Below are 19,852 nucleotides of genomic sequence, written 5' to 3'. Positions count from 1 at the left end.
TTTTACACCTGTAATTATACTGTTATATCTGTAATCACACGCGCCACTGCACATTCACACACCCACTATTATTCTCTGTCAATCCCAATCTGGCACGCATATGTCTGTGTGTCGGTGTGTGTGTGTGTGTGTGTGTGTGTGTGTGTGTGTGTGTGTGTGTGTGTGTGTGTGTGTGTGTGTGTGTGTGTGTGTGTGTGTGTGTGTGTGTGTTTGACAAAGGACATATCCAAACATTTTACACTGTCAGTGAGAATGTACAAACATTCCTGTGTCAAACCTTCCATGTTTCAACTCTATACTGATAATCCTGAAATCTTTGCGCATCTCTCTGCTAATACACCAGATGTTGTTGTTGTCTCCAAATCAGATTCCATTCTTGAAGTGGCCTGCACCTTTGAATCTAACTTAGAGGAAGCTTTTATGATTAAAGTAACTAAATACCAGCCGCTCCTCCATACAGTACCATCACTGAGCTATAGGTGCAATCTACTTGTGTTTATCTTTGGCAGCCTAGCCCAAGGACATGTACATACGGGTAGGTTGGTTGTAAGAGCCTTCCAACAACTTGGGACACCAAAAAAAGCAGCTAAACGTCTTGCAGAATTCTGTGCAATATCTTCTATTATTGGTAGCCGCCAAATATGGCGAAGACGCTCTTACTTGTACCCCTGAGAGATGTTTGGGTAATTGTCCAAGATTTGCTGACGGTACATTTTTACAGCACCTTGTACATATTTGTGTCCTGGTATTGTATCCTTTATGTGGACATAAATAAATGATTAAATGTGTGTGCAGGGTATTTACGGGCGTCTGTTCGTGTGGATCGTGGAGAAGATCAACGCAGCCATCTACAAGCCTCCATCCATGGCACCCAAAGCCATGAGACGCTCCATTGGACTACTGGACATCTTTGGTTTTGAGAACTTCACTGTCAACAGGTGCATGATACCGCACGCACACACACACACACACACACACACACACACACACACACACACACACACACACACACACACACACACACACACACGTACACACGCACACACGCACACACGCACACACGCACACACACGCACACACGCACACACGTATGGGGTAGCTGAGTGGGTAGAGACCATCTGGGAATCGGAAGGTCATGTGTCAAGGTCAAGGGTCCCTGATGAAGACACTTCTAACCCCCTGACAGCACGCGCGTGTGCTCATCATAGCCATCCTAGCAGCAATCTCTTGGGTGAAGCTGTAAAAGCAATCATTACATCTTCCATTGATTGTGTGTGTGACGTATTATTACGTCTAGGATGTTGCACAATAGTTTTCCTCAACAACATTTTGCTGCTTGTACTTGTATAAGTTAGTGACAAATAAAACCTTCTTGATTCTCCCTTCCTTCCTCAGAAGTATCTCTGAATGACAATCTCACCATTTCCTACCGGCATTGGCGGCATATTTTAGTCATTCATCATTAGTTTTTCTCATTTCTCGCTGCAGTTTTGAGCAGCTGTGCATCAACTTTGCCAACGAGAACCTGCAGCAGTTCTTTGTGCGTCACGTGTTCAAGCTGGAGCAGGAGGAGTACAACCTGGAGCACATCAACTGGCAGCACATCGAGTTCACAGACAACCAGGACGCCCTGGACATGATCGCCATCAAACCCATGAACATCATCTCTCTCATCGACGAGGAGAGCAAGTTCCCCAAGGTGCGGATTACAACTGGATAACTATAATGCCTCATTTTGCAGTGGTGGTGAACAAAGTACAGTATGTACTCAAGTAAATACTCAAGTATTCAAAAGCACATAATTTACGAAGTACATTTATAGACATTTTCCGAAATAGTGAAAATTGAGCTTGTAGATTATTTTCACTATATTTGAAATAGGGCTTAGGTTGTTAATTCATACATATATTTTAGTTTCGGTCCCAAGAGTCCCTTGCTAAAAATGTAAAGAGTTAGTAAAGAGTAAAAATTTAAGAGTTAAAGTCAGCAGCTTGCAAAAAACTAAAAGCAAATACTCCAAAAATGCACTTACGTACAGTACAGTACTCAAGTAAATGTACGCTATATAAATCTGAGATATGTTATCTGTTGCACTGAAATAAATTTATTTCTCTCCCTATCTCCCTGTCTCTGTCTCTGTCTCTGTCTCTGTCTCTGTCTCTGTCTCTCTCTCGCTGTCTCCTGTCCTCTCAGGGAACAGACACCACCATGTTGTACAAGTTGAATTCTCAGCATAAGCTCCACACCAACTACATCCCTCCTAAGAACAGCTACGAGACACAGTTTGGAATCCAGCACTTCGCTGGCGTGGTTTACTACGAAACTAAAGGTCAGCTAGTCTCACCCCCTGTGTGTGTGTGTGTGTGTGTGTGTGTGTGTGTGTGTGTGTGTGTGTGTGTGTGTGTGTGTGTGTGTGTGTGTGTGTGTGTGTGGGGTGTGTGTGTGTGTGTGTGTGTGTGTGTGTGTGTGGTGTGTGTGTGTGTTGTGTGTGTGTGTGTGTGTGTGTGTGTGTGTGTGTGTGTGTGTGTGAGAGGCAGGGGCATGCCATTCAATTAGCCAATGTCCAGAGGCCAACAAAAATGAGAGGTGCACCTTTCCTTTCTACGTGTGGAAGATTCACCTAGTTACAACTTACTATTTATAGCATGACATGCAGACAGAATGGGATGAATCGACATTATGATTGAATACCCAAGGATCAAAGTTAGGTCGGTAAAAAACATAATCATGATTTTAGTTGTTGCCAGGATGAATAAAATACATTTTACATACCATTATTACTAATATTAAAAAGACATTTAGGACAGAGGGCCAACAATGTGGGAATAGACTGCTGGTTAAGGGCCAAACGTGAAATGAAAGACAAACAGCACAATTTACAAATAACAAAAACCCCTTTAGGGAGGACACAAGCAGATTGTTTGTATCTGTTTGTGTAACTGTGTGTGTGTGTGTGTGTGTGTGTGTGTGTGTGTGTGTGTGTGTGTGTGTGTGTGTGCGTGTGCGTGCGTGTGCGTGTGCGTGTCAGGCTTCCTTGAGAAGAACAGAGACACTCTGCATGGTGACATCATCCAGCTGGTCCACTCCTCTAAGAACAAGTTCATCAAACAGATCTTCCAGGCTGACGTTGCCATGGTAACGCTAACACACACACACGCACGCACAGTCGCACGCGCACAAGCACAAGCACCATTACCTCAAAAAATAAGTGCATGACCTTGACGATAGACTACATTTTCCCATTTCATTGCCAAAACTGGGTAGAAACAATTAGAGAGTAAAAAAATAATAAACTGCATTGCAGAATGCTAAAGTTTTCAGGACAGTTCTTCATATGACTACTACATATGAGAACTGGACTTGAGTTACAACTGTACTTTGACTACTTTTTCCGTCTACACCAAATCTCTTCGCCAAAAATTGCCGATCTATAGATAGATCTGCTATTGTTGACTAATGTTCCCCCCAGAATATTGACGCTAGGGTTCAAATGGTTAAATGATTGCACCTGCTGATGCTTCTGGTCTTCTGAACTGTAATACCCTTTAAAAAAATAAAATAAATCCAAAGTAGGTGAACGTCATATGGATGTTTTACAGCGTTGTACTTTAGAAGTGTTTTCAAAACACTTGGTCGGGACCATTTGTGGGTCGTGGACACATTTTTATGGGTCATGGATAAAATATCGCTTTTTTATTTCCTACGCTTTTTTTTATTATCACAAGATCTACAAAAATAAAATAGAAAATAATAAAAATAAAAATTTCTAACTATTTCTAAAGAATTTCATAAATTTCAACAAAATCAAAGCAACTCCATACATTATTTTAAAAACTTTTAAGAAGTAGTGAGAATTGCCGATCTACAAATTTCTCTTTTGGGTCTCCAGATAAAAAGGGTGGGAACCACTGCTTTAGAACAACTCAACATGAGTGCTGCTCCCTCTCCCTCTCCCTCTCCCTCTCCACGGCTGTGTAATTTTCACTGCATGATTTTAAACTAGCAGGGTTGACATCGAGACAATGAAACCTTTTACTATTATTAAAATATAAATATTTTTTGTGAATTATTCCAACATGTTTTACACACACACACACACACACACACACACACACACACACACACACACACACACACACACACACACACACACACACACACACACACACACACACACACACACACACACACACACACTGTACGTAACAAACAATCACAAAACACCACAGACTCTACTAGTACTAGTACTCAATACAACGTAATTGGTAAACCAATTTGTTAAATAACCAAGAATGAAAATACATTTTATTACAATAAATTGGCACAGAAAGCTAAATCTATGTTACAAAACTAAAGTCAATTATAAAGAAACAAATAATCAAAAATCCATAAAATAAAATTAGCTATAACTGGGGGGATGGGGGGAAAGGAATGGGAGAAAAGACTGGCTAATGGCTATATTACAATGGTAGGAAACACATCCTCAAAATAAGACAGAAACGGTTGCCAGACCTTAACATATTTCTGCGTGGAACCCCATATTGTATATTTAAGCTGTTCACGTTTAAGATGTGACACCCAGCGTTTGTCAGATAGCGGCATTGCTATTTTTCAACTAAAAAGTATCAGCCGTCTAGCAAGTAATAATGAAACCTATAGGTTCCAGTCCTGCATGGGTCTTCTGCCTGTTTCTCTCCCTAGACTACTCTCCTTTCCAGTTGGCCTACATCTGTCTCAATAAAGAGAAAATACGATTTATGCTTATCCTTTATGTCTAAGTGGAGTAACTAACAATAATGATGCGATGACACTGATGAATGCTAACGTTCTGTATAAACACATTGAACATGAGTCATGTTGTCGCATGATTTCCATACCGCAAGATCCTGAGTGTTATGCTTTTAGCTCTCCTTACACTGTCTTTTCTGTGTGTGCTTGTGCATACGTGTGTGCGTGCGTGTGTGCGTGCGTGCGTGCGTGCGTGTGTGCGTGCGTGCGTGCGTGCGTGTGTGTGTGTGTGCGTGCGTGCGTGTGTTCTGTTGCTTGTCAGTTTCTGTGTGGCTACTCTCCTGGTAGTACAGTGGGCCTTCCTGCTTCTGCTCTTCCCAAGGTAAAATAAATTAATGGAATAAAGAGAAAAATAATCGTCGTTTCACCATCCCTCATCCTGTCGTTTGTTCATCTCTCCATCCATAGCTGTCTTTGGACAGGAAGAGGAAAACCTAGTTCTAGATATTTTTTTTTACTCTTAGAGGGGCTGTCACTAATTCTGAGTTACAGTAATTGCTTCTGAGAAGTTTCTGACATTAGGCTACTTGAAACATTTCATACATCACATTTGAGACAGCTGTTTGTGCACCACCAATCAGGGGTTTGCCTTAGGATTTTAAACTGCCAGTCATTAGTGATTACAGTCTGTTGGACATACTGTATGATAAAAAACAAACGTCCATATCTATTTCCAATACATGAACGACAGGCAGGTGCATTTTGTGATGTGGCCTAACAAAATACAGTACGTTACAGCATATATTTTATTTTGAACTGAAAACTATTTGGAAATTAAGGGAACATAAAAAATGTGTATAACATCTTGCCTTGCACACGTGGATTCAATGCATTAAATGTGCACACTTGGTGTGTGACTGCATGCGTAATGTGCGTTTAAAAAAAGCAATCCATATCGTCTCCTTTCGTTTTCGACAATGCTTCATTTCATGGAAGTAAGCAGCTGCAGATTTGAATTAGAATGTAAGTTTTAGTGCAGCTTGATTTCCTGAATGGCACCTGTTAATAAAATAGCCATCAAAATATCAGAAATAAACACATTTTTAACTTTGGAACCTACAGTACCTTTAGTTTACAAGCATTTACATACTCTTTTTTCTACATTTACATACTGTGTTAAGAAATCTCCAATGTTGTAGGAGCTGCCAAAAAAATTGTACAATATAAAATATATTATTGCGGTTAAAATATTTGGGTGCACCTGAATTATGTACTGGTGCAAATAAATGGAAAGAGTTAGGCACTCCAGTGCAATGTAAAAAGTTAGTCTGGAGCCCTGGAGCTCCTAATGTAGTTTGAAGGGCTGTCTTCACGGATCACTCTTTTCCGGGTTCCACCCAAGTGAGGAGCTCCGGGTGGGTTGAAATATAAATTGATTTATTTCACATTAAATGCTTTGCGTAGCTCTCTGCTTGCTCATTTCAAGTTTGAACCTTAATCTGAAAGGAATTTGTGGGGCTTTCCCCATCGTGCGATACAACGTTGGAGTGACATCAAGAAGGAATCGGTATTCATGTTTGCAAGGAGTTCCAGGTGGAGCGCTCGGTGGTGAGGCATTTATAGTTGATACTGATATATCTCTTTTTCGTTTGTCGGCCCACTCTGACGGGCATAGAGCCAAAGCACTCCACTCCTGTAGAGAAGAATACAGGTTTAATGAGTCTCATACTTGAAGAGGGCAGATCAGCCATTTGAGGAATTTGACCTCTTCACCTCCTACACTCAATGTGGAATTGCCCCTTGTCATCCTCAGTGTGTATTATGCTACGGACCCATATACTGTACATATTCACTCACACACATGCACGCATGTACACACACACACACACACACACTGCACCGTGTTCAGACGTAAATAGGGTGGTATTCTTGAGGCGTCAGCTTCTTGCGGCAGGTAGGACAGATGTGGTGAGATTGATGCAGATAATCTCTGATGCACTGACTGCAGAACACATGACCACAGTGAGTAGAAACCACTAGCCTACCAGTGCCTACGATCTCTGCGTAGGCGTCCATGCACACGGGACAGCTGATGGTTCCGGGCGCCAGCCTGCCTCTACTGTTTCGGTCGTGTCTATCACTTGAATAGTCCGCGTAACTCTCTGCACCTCTCCTGGTCTGGGGACCTTCGTCCCCTACCACACCACAGTCATTGTTGGTCAGGTCGACATCAGCAGGATCTGATCCCTCACCCTGCGAGTCACCTGCGACCGGTCTATTAATTTCGTGCACCTCAAGATGCCTTCTATGACACCTCTTGCATTTGGGTGTACACATCTCCGCTTGGTGCTCACGTCCAGGGCCAGCCCTTTCAGGCTGAAGCGAGTCCAGATTACTGGTGAGTGACGTCTGTTGCAGTGTAAGCGTCGGCATAACACGGATTCGGTGCTGTGACATATTACCTTGAGAGGCTAGCATCATGTTTGTAATGCGTAGCATGTCCTGTTGCAGTTGTTTGGTCTGCAGCTGCATGTCTTGTTGCAGTTGTTTAGTCTGCAAATGCATGTCGTGTCGCAGTTGTTTAGTCTTCTGTTGTATGCGTCGTATCTCGTCCCTTATCTCCCATTTAATGCTCCGGAGATATACCATGTGGCTCGGTAGGCAGCTGCCCTCATCCTCATCTGATGAGGTTGGTGGTGGGCTTAGTTGAGGCTGCCACCGATGGCGGAGCCTCTCATCTGGTTCGAGAGTGGTCTTTCTTTGCATCCTAAGCTGAAGTGGTTGCCTGAATCCTGCTTGAAGGGTCACAAAGTGGGCTATATATTCCAAAAGTGACGTCATTTGGTGAAGTCATCTGTCAGTTGGGGAACGTGTCCGGTACGCTGTCTAATGAAAGACAGGAGTAGGTGTGGGATAGTCTGATCCTTTTCTACACATATTGAAAGTATGGTAAAGTCATACTGTGTAACTGTTATTTTTGATATAATATTTCACTGGAATATTTTTCACATTAACTATTCCACATAGTGTGTTTGTTTCTTTTTTACATCTTCTATAAACACTATTTTTAGTGTTTGCCCCCGAAACTCACACCAAAATGATGAGGTGAAATGTCTTTAATTCTTTTTTTTTTTTACAATCCTTTGCTTGGATTTTTCAATCCTTGAAATCCACCAAATCAAGTAAAGTCAAGTTTATTTTTAGAGCACACATTTCAAACAAGTTTTGAACAATATCAAACTAAAAAGTCAGCTAAGTGCCTCAATAAATAGGAGGGGAACATCAGGTCACAATCTCTCATCTTCCATTCATGTTCATATTTCACTGGTACATTTGGTCTGTATTTCATTCAAACTTATAAACATGTCATAGAGTTGACTATAGCTGAAACTATAGCTGAAACATGCAATACCCCTGCATCAATGCATTACTCCTGGCTGACTAATCTGGGGATAACCAATGCTTTATTTAATATCATGTATGAGCTTATACAGTGTGTATTATACGCTAACGTGTAGCAAAGGCAATATAAAGCAGCTGCTCTTAAAGGTTAATAAACAGTTGACCTATAGGGAACACAAAGGTCTATTGTTCTACTATTCTTTTATTATTTGTCTATTTTTAACCAATCAAATGTGTTTTAGACAGCTGACGCCATTGATAAAAACTGTGGCAGAACTTCATAACAACGTGACACGTTCTGTCCACTTAGTTTTTCAGAGCTGTGGTCAGATAGAGAGTTAAATATAGAGAAAGTGTGTGAGAGAGAGAGAGAGAGAGAGAGAGAGAGAGAGAGAGAGAGAGAGAGAGAAAGGAGGTGGAAGAGAAGTAGAGAGGAAGAAAGAAAAGGTGGGAAGAGTTTCCTAGAGGAAACAGTTAGGGACAATGTTCAGGAAGAGAAAATCCTCATTGTTAACGACCCTGACAACTTTTATGGCATTTCTCTGTGTGTTTCTCTGTGTGTGTGTGTGTGTGTGTGTGTGTGTGTGTGTGTGTGTGTGTGTGTGTGTGTGTGTGTGCGTGTGCGTGCGCGCGCGCGTGCCCGTGAAGGGGGCGGAGACTAGGAAGCGCTCTCCCACTCTGAGCAGCCAGTTCAAGCGCTCTCTGGAGCTGCTGATGCGGACGCTGAGCGTGTGTCAGCCCTTCTTCGTGCGCTGCATCAAGCCCAATGAGTACAAGAAGTCCATGGTGAGAACTTCCACATGCACTCACCTCTCTGTCTCTCACCTCTCTCACCTTCTGTCTTGGTTTTTCTCTCTCTCTCTCTCTCTCTCTCTCTCTCTCTCTCTCTCTCTCTCTCTCTCTCTCTCTCTCCAATGCTCTATCTATATCTCTGTACTCCTTCCCTCTGCAAAACTCTTGCCTCTCACTATTTCTCACTCCTTCTGTTTTTTTCCCACTCTGTCACCCCTTTCATCTTTCTCTCTATTACCCCCCCCCCTCTACCTTCCTGCTTTTCACCACTTCCCTCTCCCTTTCTATCTTTCTCTTTCTCTGTGTGGTTTCTTGTGTGTGTATCTGTGCATTCTTGTATACTGTAGTTATTTCTGTTCTTATTATTGTCTACTGTGCACTTTTTACTCTTATTATTCTGTGCTGCTGACACCCTGCATTTCTCTCTCTCTCTCTCTCTCTCTCTCTCTCTCTCTCTCTCTCTCTCTCTCTCTCTCTCTCTCACCCCCCACATGACTCTCTCTCACTCTCACTCATTCTCTCCCCTGCCCCACCTCGCTCTCTCTCTCTCTCTCTCTCTCTCTCTCTCTCTCTCTCTCTCTCTCTCTCTCTCTCTCTCTCTCTCTCTCTCTCTCTCTCTCTCTCTCACTCTCTCTCTCTCTCTCTCCCTCTCTCTAGCTGTTTGACAGAGAGCTGTGTGTGCGTCAGCTGAGGTACTCAGGTATGATGGAGACCATCCGCATCCGTCGTGCTGGCTATCCCATCCGCTACACCTTCGTAGAGTTTGTGGACCGCTACCGAGTCCTGATGCCTGGGGTCAAACCTGCCTACAAACAGGTAGAAAAGTGTTTCTGTGTGTGAATGAATGGCCGCCCCCAAGATTGAACACATGGAAGAACCCCATTTGGTTCCATTCGTTCACTCTTCAGAGTTAACCAAACCCCATAATGGTTGAGCGGAGTCTCTCAGGGCTCTATACTAGTATATTTTCTGTTTCCACTTCCTGATATCGTGGGGAAAGCTTTCGCTGAAAATAGCCGATCGACATGCTCACAACGCATCGCAGTGCGACCCTTAATTTGGTTAATATTAATAGCTTGAGAACATTTTATTTATAAAATGTAAATACAAGAGTAGATACAATAATATTTGATCTTGGCGTTCAGGCTCTGCTGTACATTTACTCCATGCTCAGCACATTAGAAGATATCCATTTAAGAGCAGGGAGATATATATCTACAGTATAACAACCCCCCCCCCCCCCAGCCAGGGAAACAGAATCGTTAGGGAAAGCAGAGCCTACTGGTATTGCTGGGGTGGTGGTGGGAGCAAACAAAGCGCAAACAAAGCGCAAACAAAGCGCAAACAAAGCGCAAACAAAGCGCATACAACCTCTTACAGCTCTGACAGCAAGCGGAAGTACAAGGAATCAGGTGAGCTTAAGAAGACCACCAGTTTGGTCAGCTGCTTGACACGTCACATACATCACCCACAAATGCACATGCATGTAAACCTCTCGAGTGTATCTGCTTGAACTAGCTCGCAGGCTACGCATCATTCACTGCTCAGTCGTCTTTCAAAATCTCTCCTCTGACCAATTTGTTGGAGTTTTATTTAAGTTTATTTAAACTGTGGCACAATAATCCTTAAATGACCACACACACACACACACACAACCTTTTCCAAAGACTTTTAAGAGTTAAAACAGAGCGAGTCACTTATGTAAAACAATGTACCAACGAGAGGCTACAAGTAAAGGTTAGAGCAGAGATCTTCTTTCTTGCTGAACAGGGTCCATTTTGTTGGGATTGTAAGCAGGACACTGGATGAATCTCTGTCCCTGTGCTTTCATTAACACACTGACTGGAACCTAATACCTCCCTGTTTATGTTGGAACCCCACATGTTGTTGTGTACCACTCCCTCTCCGGGATATGTGTGTGTGTGTGTGTGTGTGTGTGTGTGTGTGTGTGTGTGTGTGTGTGTGTGTGTGTGTGTGTGTGTGTGTGTGTGTGTGTGTGTGTGTGTGTGTGTGTGTGTGTGTGTGTGTGTGTGTGTGAGTCTGTCTCCTCTCTCGGGTTAAGATTTGGTCTCCATCATAGTTATAGCTGTGTATTTTAACTGTGCTGTTTTTTTTACTTAGGATTTTAACTTATAAAACTTAAATATCTTTTTTTTACTGCATTCTATTCTATTTCTATTGATGTAATGTATTTTATATATTCATCATGCTTCTTTTACTGACAAATCTGTATGAATGTATTGCAACTGGAGCTGTTGAACAGCTATCAATCTATTTAGTTTTTTAATTATTGCTATATCTGCACTAACAGGAGGACCTGAGAGGCACGTGTCAGAGGATTGCAGTGGCAGTGCTGGGCAGAGATGATGACTGGCAGATGGGGAAGACCAAGATATTCCTCAAGGTACAGCTTTTTAAAGGGACATGCCACTGAAGCCTGGCCCAGAAGCAGGAGAACTGGGTTTGGTTGTGGTTGAAAACTAGTTGTACTGGTCAGTTCAAGTTCAAGTTTATTAGAAAACATTATTGCGTAACAGTATGAATTATGACCACCAGTGACCACCAGTAAAAGACTGTACGGTTGTACTGGTCAGCTCAGAGTGACCACCAGTAGAAGACTGTACGGTTGTACTGGTCAGCTCCCAGTGACCACCAGTAGAAGACTGTGGTTGTACTGGGCAGCTCCCAGTAGCCTATGACTGATAATGTGATTGTTTCCACTCCACACTCACGTGTCTGTTGCTGCCAATGTTTTGGTTTCCCGCAGTGTGTGTGTGTGTGTGTGTGTGTGTGTGTGTGTGTGTGTGTGTGTGTGTGTGTGTGTGTGTGTGTGTGTGTGTGTGTGTGTGTGTGTGTGTGTGTGTGTGTGTGTGTGTGTGTGTGTGTGTGTGTGTGTGTGTGTGTTTTTGTTGGCTTCCCTCCCAGTCAGTGCGAGGGCAGATGCGATTGTGAGGTCAGGGGTCAAGGCCTGGGCATGTCCGTTGGTTGGTTGGTTGGTTGGTTGGTTGGCATGGTGACAGGCCCCTGAATTTGAAGTGTTGTCTGTTGGTTGTGATCTCTGTTCAGTGTTTGTAATCCTCACAGTAAAAAAGAGACACTTCTTACTGAGCTCCAGAACACCAAACCTCCATCCCAGCTCACTGTTTCTCTTTGAAACATAACTGTGCACTGCAGGTTTAGGGTCACTAAACCATTCTTCACTTTCATTGCTTGCCATTAGGGCTGCACAATTATTATTGCTAAAATGATCATCCTGGTGTTTTTTTTTATAGTGTACCATAGTGTAAATGGTGGACAAGATGTTTTTATGTCACTTTTATAATGTCTTTGTTGATCGTTGTCTTTTATCGGTGCCATATCTTTGGTCAAGTGCTATGTAATGGCCTATGTGATTTTCTTATGCCTCTGTGAGCCTGGATGAGCCTGATGCCGAAAAATTGGTTATATACTGTACTGGGAGTAGTTAGGGTTTCAGTGTCTTGCTCAAGGACACTTTGACATGAAGCCGCAAGGGGCCGGGAATCAAACCTAAACGAGTGCTCTACCTCCTGAGCTACAGCTTCCCCACTGTGTGTATGTGTTTCAAAACATACATGGAGTTGGAGTGGAGACTAGAGGCCATTCTAACAAAAGTGAAGGAGAGTCACGTTAACCACTTAAACCCTATATGGTTGACCAAAGTCCCTCAGGGCTCTATACTAGGTGCTTTTCTGTTTTCTGCTGAAGCTTTCGCTGAAAATAGCTGATCGACTAATTTCTGCGAAAGCTTTCCCCACAATACGGATGCTGGGGTTTAAGTGGTTAAGCCCTAATCAGGCTTAAGTGGTTAAAGTGACACTCCTTAATTTCACTATTTATATTATGATGACGTATATTATAATACAATACTTGTACTACAAATAGTGAAAATCGCTAGATAGATTGTCAAGTTCCTTTACATTGTACACTTCCAGTTATTTAGTTGACACTGGTACAGGTAAGGATTATAGGTGTCTTTATCCAGGACTAGAACCTGTGCTGTGATCTCTCTGTTAGCAGATAAGCCTCTATGCCCCCCTACAGTACTACACCTCACTGTTTTGTTTTTGTTTATAGTTTAGCTTTTTTTTTGGCTTTATTGATAGTGAAGTGAAGATAGTCAGGAAACGGGGAGAGAGAGATGGGGAGTGACACGCAGCAAAGGCCAAAATCGGGACTCGAACCTGCAACGCGCTACAGGCTACATTAGAGCCTAAGTGCCCGGACCTAGGCCAGGGGTCCAGGCCTACTGCACCTCACTGTTGAATCGCAACATTTCTTTGGTGCTTTTCCTCCAAGTTGTACAGTATGTGACAACTTCAGACCCCAGTTTTCAGTGGTCTGCAAATATTGCTTTTAAACAAGACAATGTTGTATACTGTTTACCAGTGGTTCCCAAACTGTTTAGCTTGAGACCCAAAAGAGAAAGAGTTTGATGTTTCCCCAGGACATCTTGAAAATAGCTGATCTACAAGCTCACAACGGGTGACGTGTTGTGAGCTGGTAGATCTGCTATGTGTAATATAATTGGTTTCTATCAGATATATAAACAGTAGAGAAAAACTTTGCTTTGTCCTCTCTGGCCATTGCAGCATTAAACAAACTGCCTTGCTGACATGTTGTGTGTTAGGAAGTGCTGTGGATGTATTATGGAGATTCTATGTGTTTCTATGTTGAACAGGTTGGGATTGGGAATACAAATAAAGTCTGATCTAATCTAAAATAACAACCAAATGTGGTGAGAAGCCACTGGGCACACAGCAGTGAACTGTGTTTACATGGTACAACTTCTGTCAAAGCACAAAACTCAGCACTCAGCTGGACAGGAAGTAGCACAGGAAATGGAATCAGCGGGGTTGAAGCCACAGGACTAGTGGTGCTCACACACACTTCCCTGGCAGGAAGTGAACAGATAAGAGGGACGGCAGGATGGACCACAGATCACTGGAGGGCAGAAGGGAAAAGAGAGAAAAGGATAGATTTCTTAGGGGCTGTACCGGCCCGTATCCTCTGTTTATGTGTCATTTTAGAAATAAATAAATAATTATACACAAACTGCTGCAGCCAGGTGTCCTGTCAAGAGTGATTAGCACAGCAAGTCAGTCTAAGCATGATGGCTAATTAGCTAGAACATCAACGGGAACATCAAGCGCTCCAACATCATACTTCAAGTCATAGGCGGCGGGTAATGAAGGCTAGGGTAGGCTAAGCCTTCCCAAATGTTATGCTGGGAAATTCTAGGAATTGTGCAAATTATATATATTATTATATATGTGCGCAGCATTATTTAGTATTTTTTTTTATAACAAATCAGTAAAATCAGGCAAAAATAAGAATTAAATAACCTAACCCTAACCTAACCCTAACCCTAACCCTAAAACTGAAATAAAGTAACCAAAAACCAAAAAGAAACTAACACAATCCGCCCAGAAACCGCAAGATTTCGGCGCCCGCGCGCAAACCCCCAGCCTTCCCAATTGTCAAGCTCACCCGCCGCCTATGCTTCAAGTCCTAGTTGAGCCTGCATCCCTCAGTGTCCATTGTGTGACTATAATTCCTATTTCTTATTTTTATGTATTTTATTATCCTCGCCAGGACGACAAATATTGTCCAAAACTCGCACAAATCGGTACACGTTATCTCTGGAGTCATGTGATCAAGATGTATCAGTCAGATTTCGCAGATTCCATTCCAATTGGCTATGACTGCCTTCCAAATTCACGGTAGGCAACCCGGCCTGGCGGGGATCTGCGCTCAGAGGAGCACACTTTTTTAGTTGAAATGTATTGAGATTTAATTGAGATCAAAAGATCTGGCCAAGAATCACAGCTGTTAATTCATTCAGTGCCAATGAAATAAGAAAATAGTTGCGAACTGTGCCAGCAATTTTTCAAATTTCTTATACCTTTTTCAAGTAGTCACAGAATATTTATCTCCAGTATAATCGATCCCCTGATGGGTGCTAATCACCGAGGGTTGCACTGTGTGGTTTCACAAATGTCAACGAGGTCATTGGACCTTGTTGACATTAATTGTCTGCCTTTTGAAAATAACATAATAACATTGGAGAAAAAAAAGTGCTCAGGAGCCGAGATACAGCCTTTTTCAGTAATAAGTTAAACAAGAAGTGAATGGAGCAGCAAATCTTCAAATGATGATATATTGGGTTCTGAACGTTTTTTTAAAAAACAAAACAAAAAAAACACGTGAAACACGTCATTGGCACGTTGCGCTATTGCGGTAAAACACGTGAAACACGTCAATGGCACTGAATGAGTTAACATTCAGACAGAAACTCACTGTCTGCAAGAATTATTATATATTTTGTGTTCATTCATTACATTTTGTGTGTGCGTGTGTGTGCGTGTGTGTGCGAGTGTGTGCGTGTGTGTGCGTGTGTGTGCGTGTGTGTGTGTGTGTGTGTGTGTGTGTGTGTGTGTGTGTGTGTGTGTGTGTGTGTGTGTGTGTGTGTGTGGTGTGTGTGTGCTTGTGTGTGTGTGTGTGTGTGTGTGTGTGTGTGTTGTGCAGGACCACCATGACATGCTGCTGGAGATAGAAAGAGACAAGGCCATAACTGACAAGGTCATTCTCATTCAGAAGGTGGTGCGAGGCTTCAAGGACAGGTGAGGCTGAAAAAACAAACAAACAGAGATTTTTTTTCTTTTCGGCTTTCTCCCTTCATTGATTGCGAACGCAGCGGAAGGAGGCGCACCGCGCAAGTGGAGCTTACTATGAAACCGTGCTCGGGGTGTGTGTGTCTCTGTCTGTCTGTGTGTGTGTCTCTCTGTGTGCATGCACTGCCTGTGTGCAGCCGCCAGAGTGCGCCAGAGTGCAAGAATTTAGACAATGCTCTGATTAAAATGCACAACAGCCTGCAACACAGACACACACACACACACACACACACACACACACACACACACACACACACACACACACACACACACACACACACACACACACACACACACACACACACACACACACGCACATTTACAAGTCCGTAAATACACAATATTTTCGAGCTGCGTTCGCTTCCAGCGTTCGTGCGTCTTACTTGTATTTATACAGTGTAAAGAGTGTCAGGGAGTGGCATGCAGCACAGGTCTGCTGGGCTCGAACCGGGGACTCGCTGTCATGTGGCACTGTATATGCGCCTTAACCACTCAGCTGTCGGTGTCCCAAATGTCTTTGAACCCCAAAAAACATTGCATGTCAACCTTTTCAGTTGCTAGATTGGTTTGGGAATTCCAACAGCAGAACAAATTGGCGTGATTTGTCCTCAGAAAACATGTTATTATGTGAGACATTTCTACTTTGGCTTTGCATGACCTGATCATTGGACACCCTCATAGCTGTATACGTATAACACCTAATGGTGAACTGACTTTTATTTAAAAATATATGTATATCGTCGCTTCTAACTTTTAACTTCTAACTTTTCTCATAAATGAACGCCCTACTTTATCATACTGCAGCGTCACACAAAAGCATCAAAAGTAGCAGATCCGCAAGCTCGAAACGCGGCACGAAGCTTGTAGATCTGCTACTTTTGCTACTTTTGAATTTGAATCCTGAAAAGTAACAGTTTTGGACACACAGTGGTCTCCTAGTGCCGTGGTTCTGTCTCTGCAGGTACATGCAGGTGTCACTTGCCTGGATGTACCCATTCCAGAGGGGTGTGGTTTTGCCTTGAGGGGCGTGGTTTAGCCTTTATTTTTCCCCCACTGTGTAATATATATGTTACAGGGAAATTGGCATTCCAGAAAAATTGAAAGGGGAGCGCTTGTTTTCACCGCCCCCCAAGCAATTCTGTAGAACCAACGCTAGAGGGCAATGCAAGCCAGACATGAGCCCCACACCACACACGCACGCATGCACACGCACACAAACGAGCACGCACACACGCATGCGCACACACAAACACGCACGCGCGCACACACACACACCCGCGAACAGCCTTATTCCATGCAGTTGAAGCACAAGGGGGCGAGGGGGCGGGGCTGGCGGGCTATGTTAGTGCATTGAGTGGCAGTTGGGGCAAACCATAGAGGGGCAAACGCAGTCCCCACAACATCATTTACGATTCTGTGCCTATCGGTACATAACTCGGACGGCGCTTAGTCGACTAGCAGACCTCGAGGCCGAGGAGGCGCGCCCGAGCGCCTCCAGGCGCGAGTGCCCGCGCGGACCGGCGCGCCTCCGTCATGGTCCAAAACTATACTTTATTGGCGAAAAAAAGTAGTCTGTGGTTGTTTGAAAAAGTAATTTCCCAAGCGGGAGTCAAACCCAGACTCCCAGTGGTAGTGGATGGGGAGTCCGATGATTATCGAAGTGCGCCACTGAGGCCTCCTGGTTGCTATGTAGTTGTTGTCGTCCTCGTCCTCGCATTAAAGCCCAGCCTCGCAGCCCCGCCCCGCGCCTAAAAACAAGTGCTCCCCTTTCAATTTCCCTGGAATGCCAATTTCCCTGTGACATATATAACATAAACATATATAATTTCTTCCTACCTTTAGGTCCAACTTCCTGAAGATGAGGAAGTCAGCCATGTTGATTCAGAAGATGTGGAGAGGATATCAATGTAGGAAGAACTATGGAGCGGTGAGTTCCATTATTATTACATCAAATGTGTTATGTTTCCATTTTCTTTTTACATTTTCACACCCAAAATGATCTATTGTCTATCTGTTATACCGTCTCTACCCTCTCTTTGTCCTGTCTTTAGATGCGAGCGGGGTTCTCCCGCCTTCAGGCCATTGTCCGGTCTAGAAAGTTGTACATGACGTACCACGTGGCCCGGCAGCGAATCACGCACTTCCAGGCGTGGTGTCGAGGCTGCCTGGTGCGCCGGGCCTTTAGGCACCGGTTCTGGGCGGTCATCACCATCCAGGCTTACACCAGGGGCATGATCGCACGCAGACTCTACCAGAGGCTGAAGCTGGAGGTACGACAGACAGACACACACACACACACACTAGGGCTTAGTCGACTAGTATAGTCGACTAGTATAACCACTAGTCGACCTTGTTGGTAATAGTCGAATAGTTAAAAAAATTAATTAAAAAAAAAAAGTAAAAAATATATATTTTATTTGTTTTAATGCCATAATAATGGCCCATCTTACTATTATTATTATCCTCCTGACTTTATTTTTTATCAAAAGGGGGTCAAAAGTATGCCCAATAAAAGCCTATTATTGGGCAATGGGGATCCTTGGAGACGCTGCTGTGGTGCTGTGCTGCTGTGCCAGAAGCGCTTCCCTTAAAACGCCATAAAAATAAGGGCAGGAGGATAATAATAATAGTAATATAGTAGTAGGATGGAATTAAAACAATGCCCCCCCCCCTTTTTATTTTTTTTGTTAATTTTTTTTAATGTAAATTTCGACTAGTCGACTAGTCGACTACCACTGGGTCAAATTAGTCGACCTGTAAAAATCTCTAGTCGTGAAAGCCCTAACACCCACACACACACACACATCTGGATCTATAACACTGGTTCTCAATGTGGGGTTAGTAATCTAGTAAACTAATCTAATCTTAGTTGAATTCAGTGGTGCCCAACCTTTTCTGGATCAGGGCCCACTTGAAAATATGTAAAGTGTTCACAGCCCACCCAACCTGCCGCGTTAAGTGGTCAGATGGGTGGGCCGTGTGCATTTTCAGAGCCTGTTTATTATGAATCAATCGATAGTGTTGTGGCTTGGATCAATAGAACTAACATAGTATATACTTTAAGTTGATATTCATCGGTATCACAATGAAAACTACTTTTTCTGGGTTTTAAGGAAGAATTACCATGACATATATATTCTTTTACATACTTTTAAAAATATATCAATGTTACATCTTGGCAAAATGTTTTGCCAGTGGGTTGAGAATCGCTGGTTTAATTTGCTTTGATTTCAATTAATATTGTTATTTGAAAAAAAATCTAAATCACTCCTAACTGGTCTCCCATCAGTACCGCCGCAGACTGGAGGCAGAGAAGATGCGTCTGGCAGAAGAATCCAAGCTCAGGAACCAGATGTCAGCCAAGAGGGCCAAGGCTGAGGCTGAACGCAGTCACCAGGTGACTGCTCACTGCTGACATTTATGTCATCACTGACACCATTTATTGTCTACTTATTATGGGACTTTACAGTTATGCCTAATTTAGCACCGCACACTGAAAATAGCCGACCTACAAGCTCACAACATTTTGTGGATACGATGCGTTGTGAGCTTGTAGGTCTGCTATTTTACATGTAGGTATGCACCGTTGTTGTATGATGAAGTATTGGGCTTTCAAATTTGTATTACTTTTCGTTAAGTTGTCAATTAATTGTCATGAATAAATAAGCATCGATCAATATTTCCTTGTCATTACTGACATTGGTTATATACCTCCAACAGATATGACAAGACAGACAAGTGCATGATGTTTAATCTTTTTATTTCTTCAATGTTCTCAGGAGCGTCTCAGCCAGCTAGCCAAGGAGGACGCTGAGAGGGAGAAGAAGGAGAAAGAGGAGGCCAGGAAGAAGAAGGATCTGCTGGACCAGGTGGAGAAGGCTCGCCAGGAGCCCGTGAACGACTCCGACATGGTGGACAAGATGTTTGGCTTCCTGGGAACCACCAGCTCCTTCCCCGGTCAGGAGGGACAGGCCCCCGCTGGCTTTGAGGTGAGGCCAGGGCTTGATTTGAGCAGGAGCTGCTTGGAGCCGACCTCTGGTACCTGCCTGCTGCGCTCTGGGAAATGTAGAAGGTGCTCTGTCACCTCAAATACACATACAATACAATATTTATTTTTAATTCAACTTTCACATTTTCCCCTCAATGTCCCTTCCTGCAATGGAAAAGGACCGTGGATGAAATGAAACCGAGTTACGTTCGTAAATCGCCACAATTTAAACACTTTATTATTCGCTGTT

At 43.2% G+C, this 19,852-nt stretch overlaps 1 protein-coding gene across 1 annotated transcript in view; it reads left to right on the top strand.

The window, feature by feature from the left end:
* myo7aa (myosin VIIAa) overlaps positions 1–19,852 on the top strand; it is a 69,960-nt gene that overhangs the window by 21,743 nt on the left and 28,365 nt on the right. The window contains exons 12-23 of the mRNA XM_080429464.1: positions 796–938; positions 1,489–1,699; positions 2,194–2,329; positions 3,029–3,135; positions 8,779–8,916; positions 9,580–9,738; positions 11,234–11,326; positions 15,469–15,563; positions 17,457–17,541; positions 17,666–17,884; positions 18,904–19,011; positions 19,394–19,603. Coding sequence (XP_080285590.1) covers positions 796–938; positions 1,489–1,699; positions 2,194–2,329; positions 3,029–3,135; positions 8,779–8,916; positions 9,580–9,738; positions 11,234–11,326; positions 15,469–15,563; positions 17,457–17,541; positions 17,666–17,884; positions 18,904–19,011; positions 19,394–19,603 — 1,704 coding nt within the window. The remainder of the gene's footprint in view (positions 1–795; positions 939–1,488; positions 1,700–2,193; positions 2,330–3,028; positions 3,136–8,778; positions 8,917–9,579; positions 9,739–11,233; positions 11,327–15,468; positions 15,564–17,456; positions 17,542–17,665; positions 17,885–18,903; positions 19,012–19,393; positions 19,604–19,852) is intronic.

The sequence above is a fragment of the Gymnoscopelus braueri genome (genome assembly GCF_963280865.1).
Source record: "Gymnoscopelus braueri genome assembly, chromosome: 5".
NCBI classification, from domain to species: Eukaryota; Metazoa; Chordata; class Actinopteri; order Myctophiformes; family Myctophidae; genus Gymnoscopelus; species Gymnoscopelus braueri.
The sequence above is the reverse complement of the archived record's forward strand: the minus strand, read 5'-3'. Positions and strand labels throughout refer to the sequence as shown.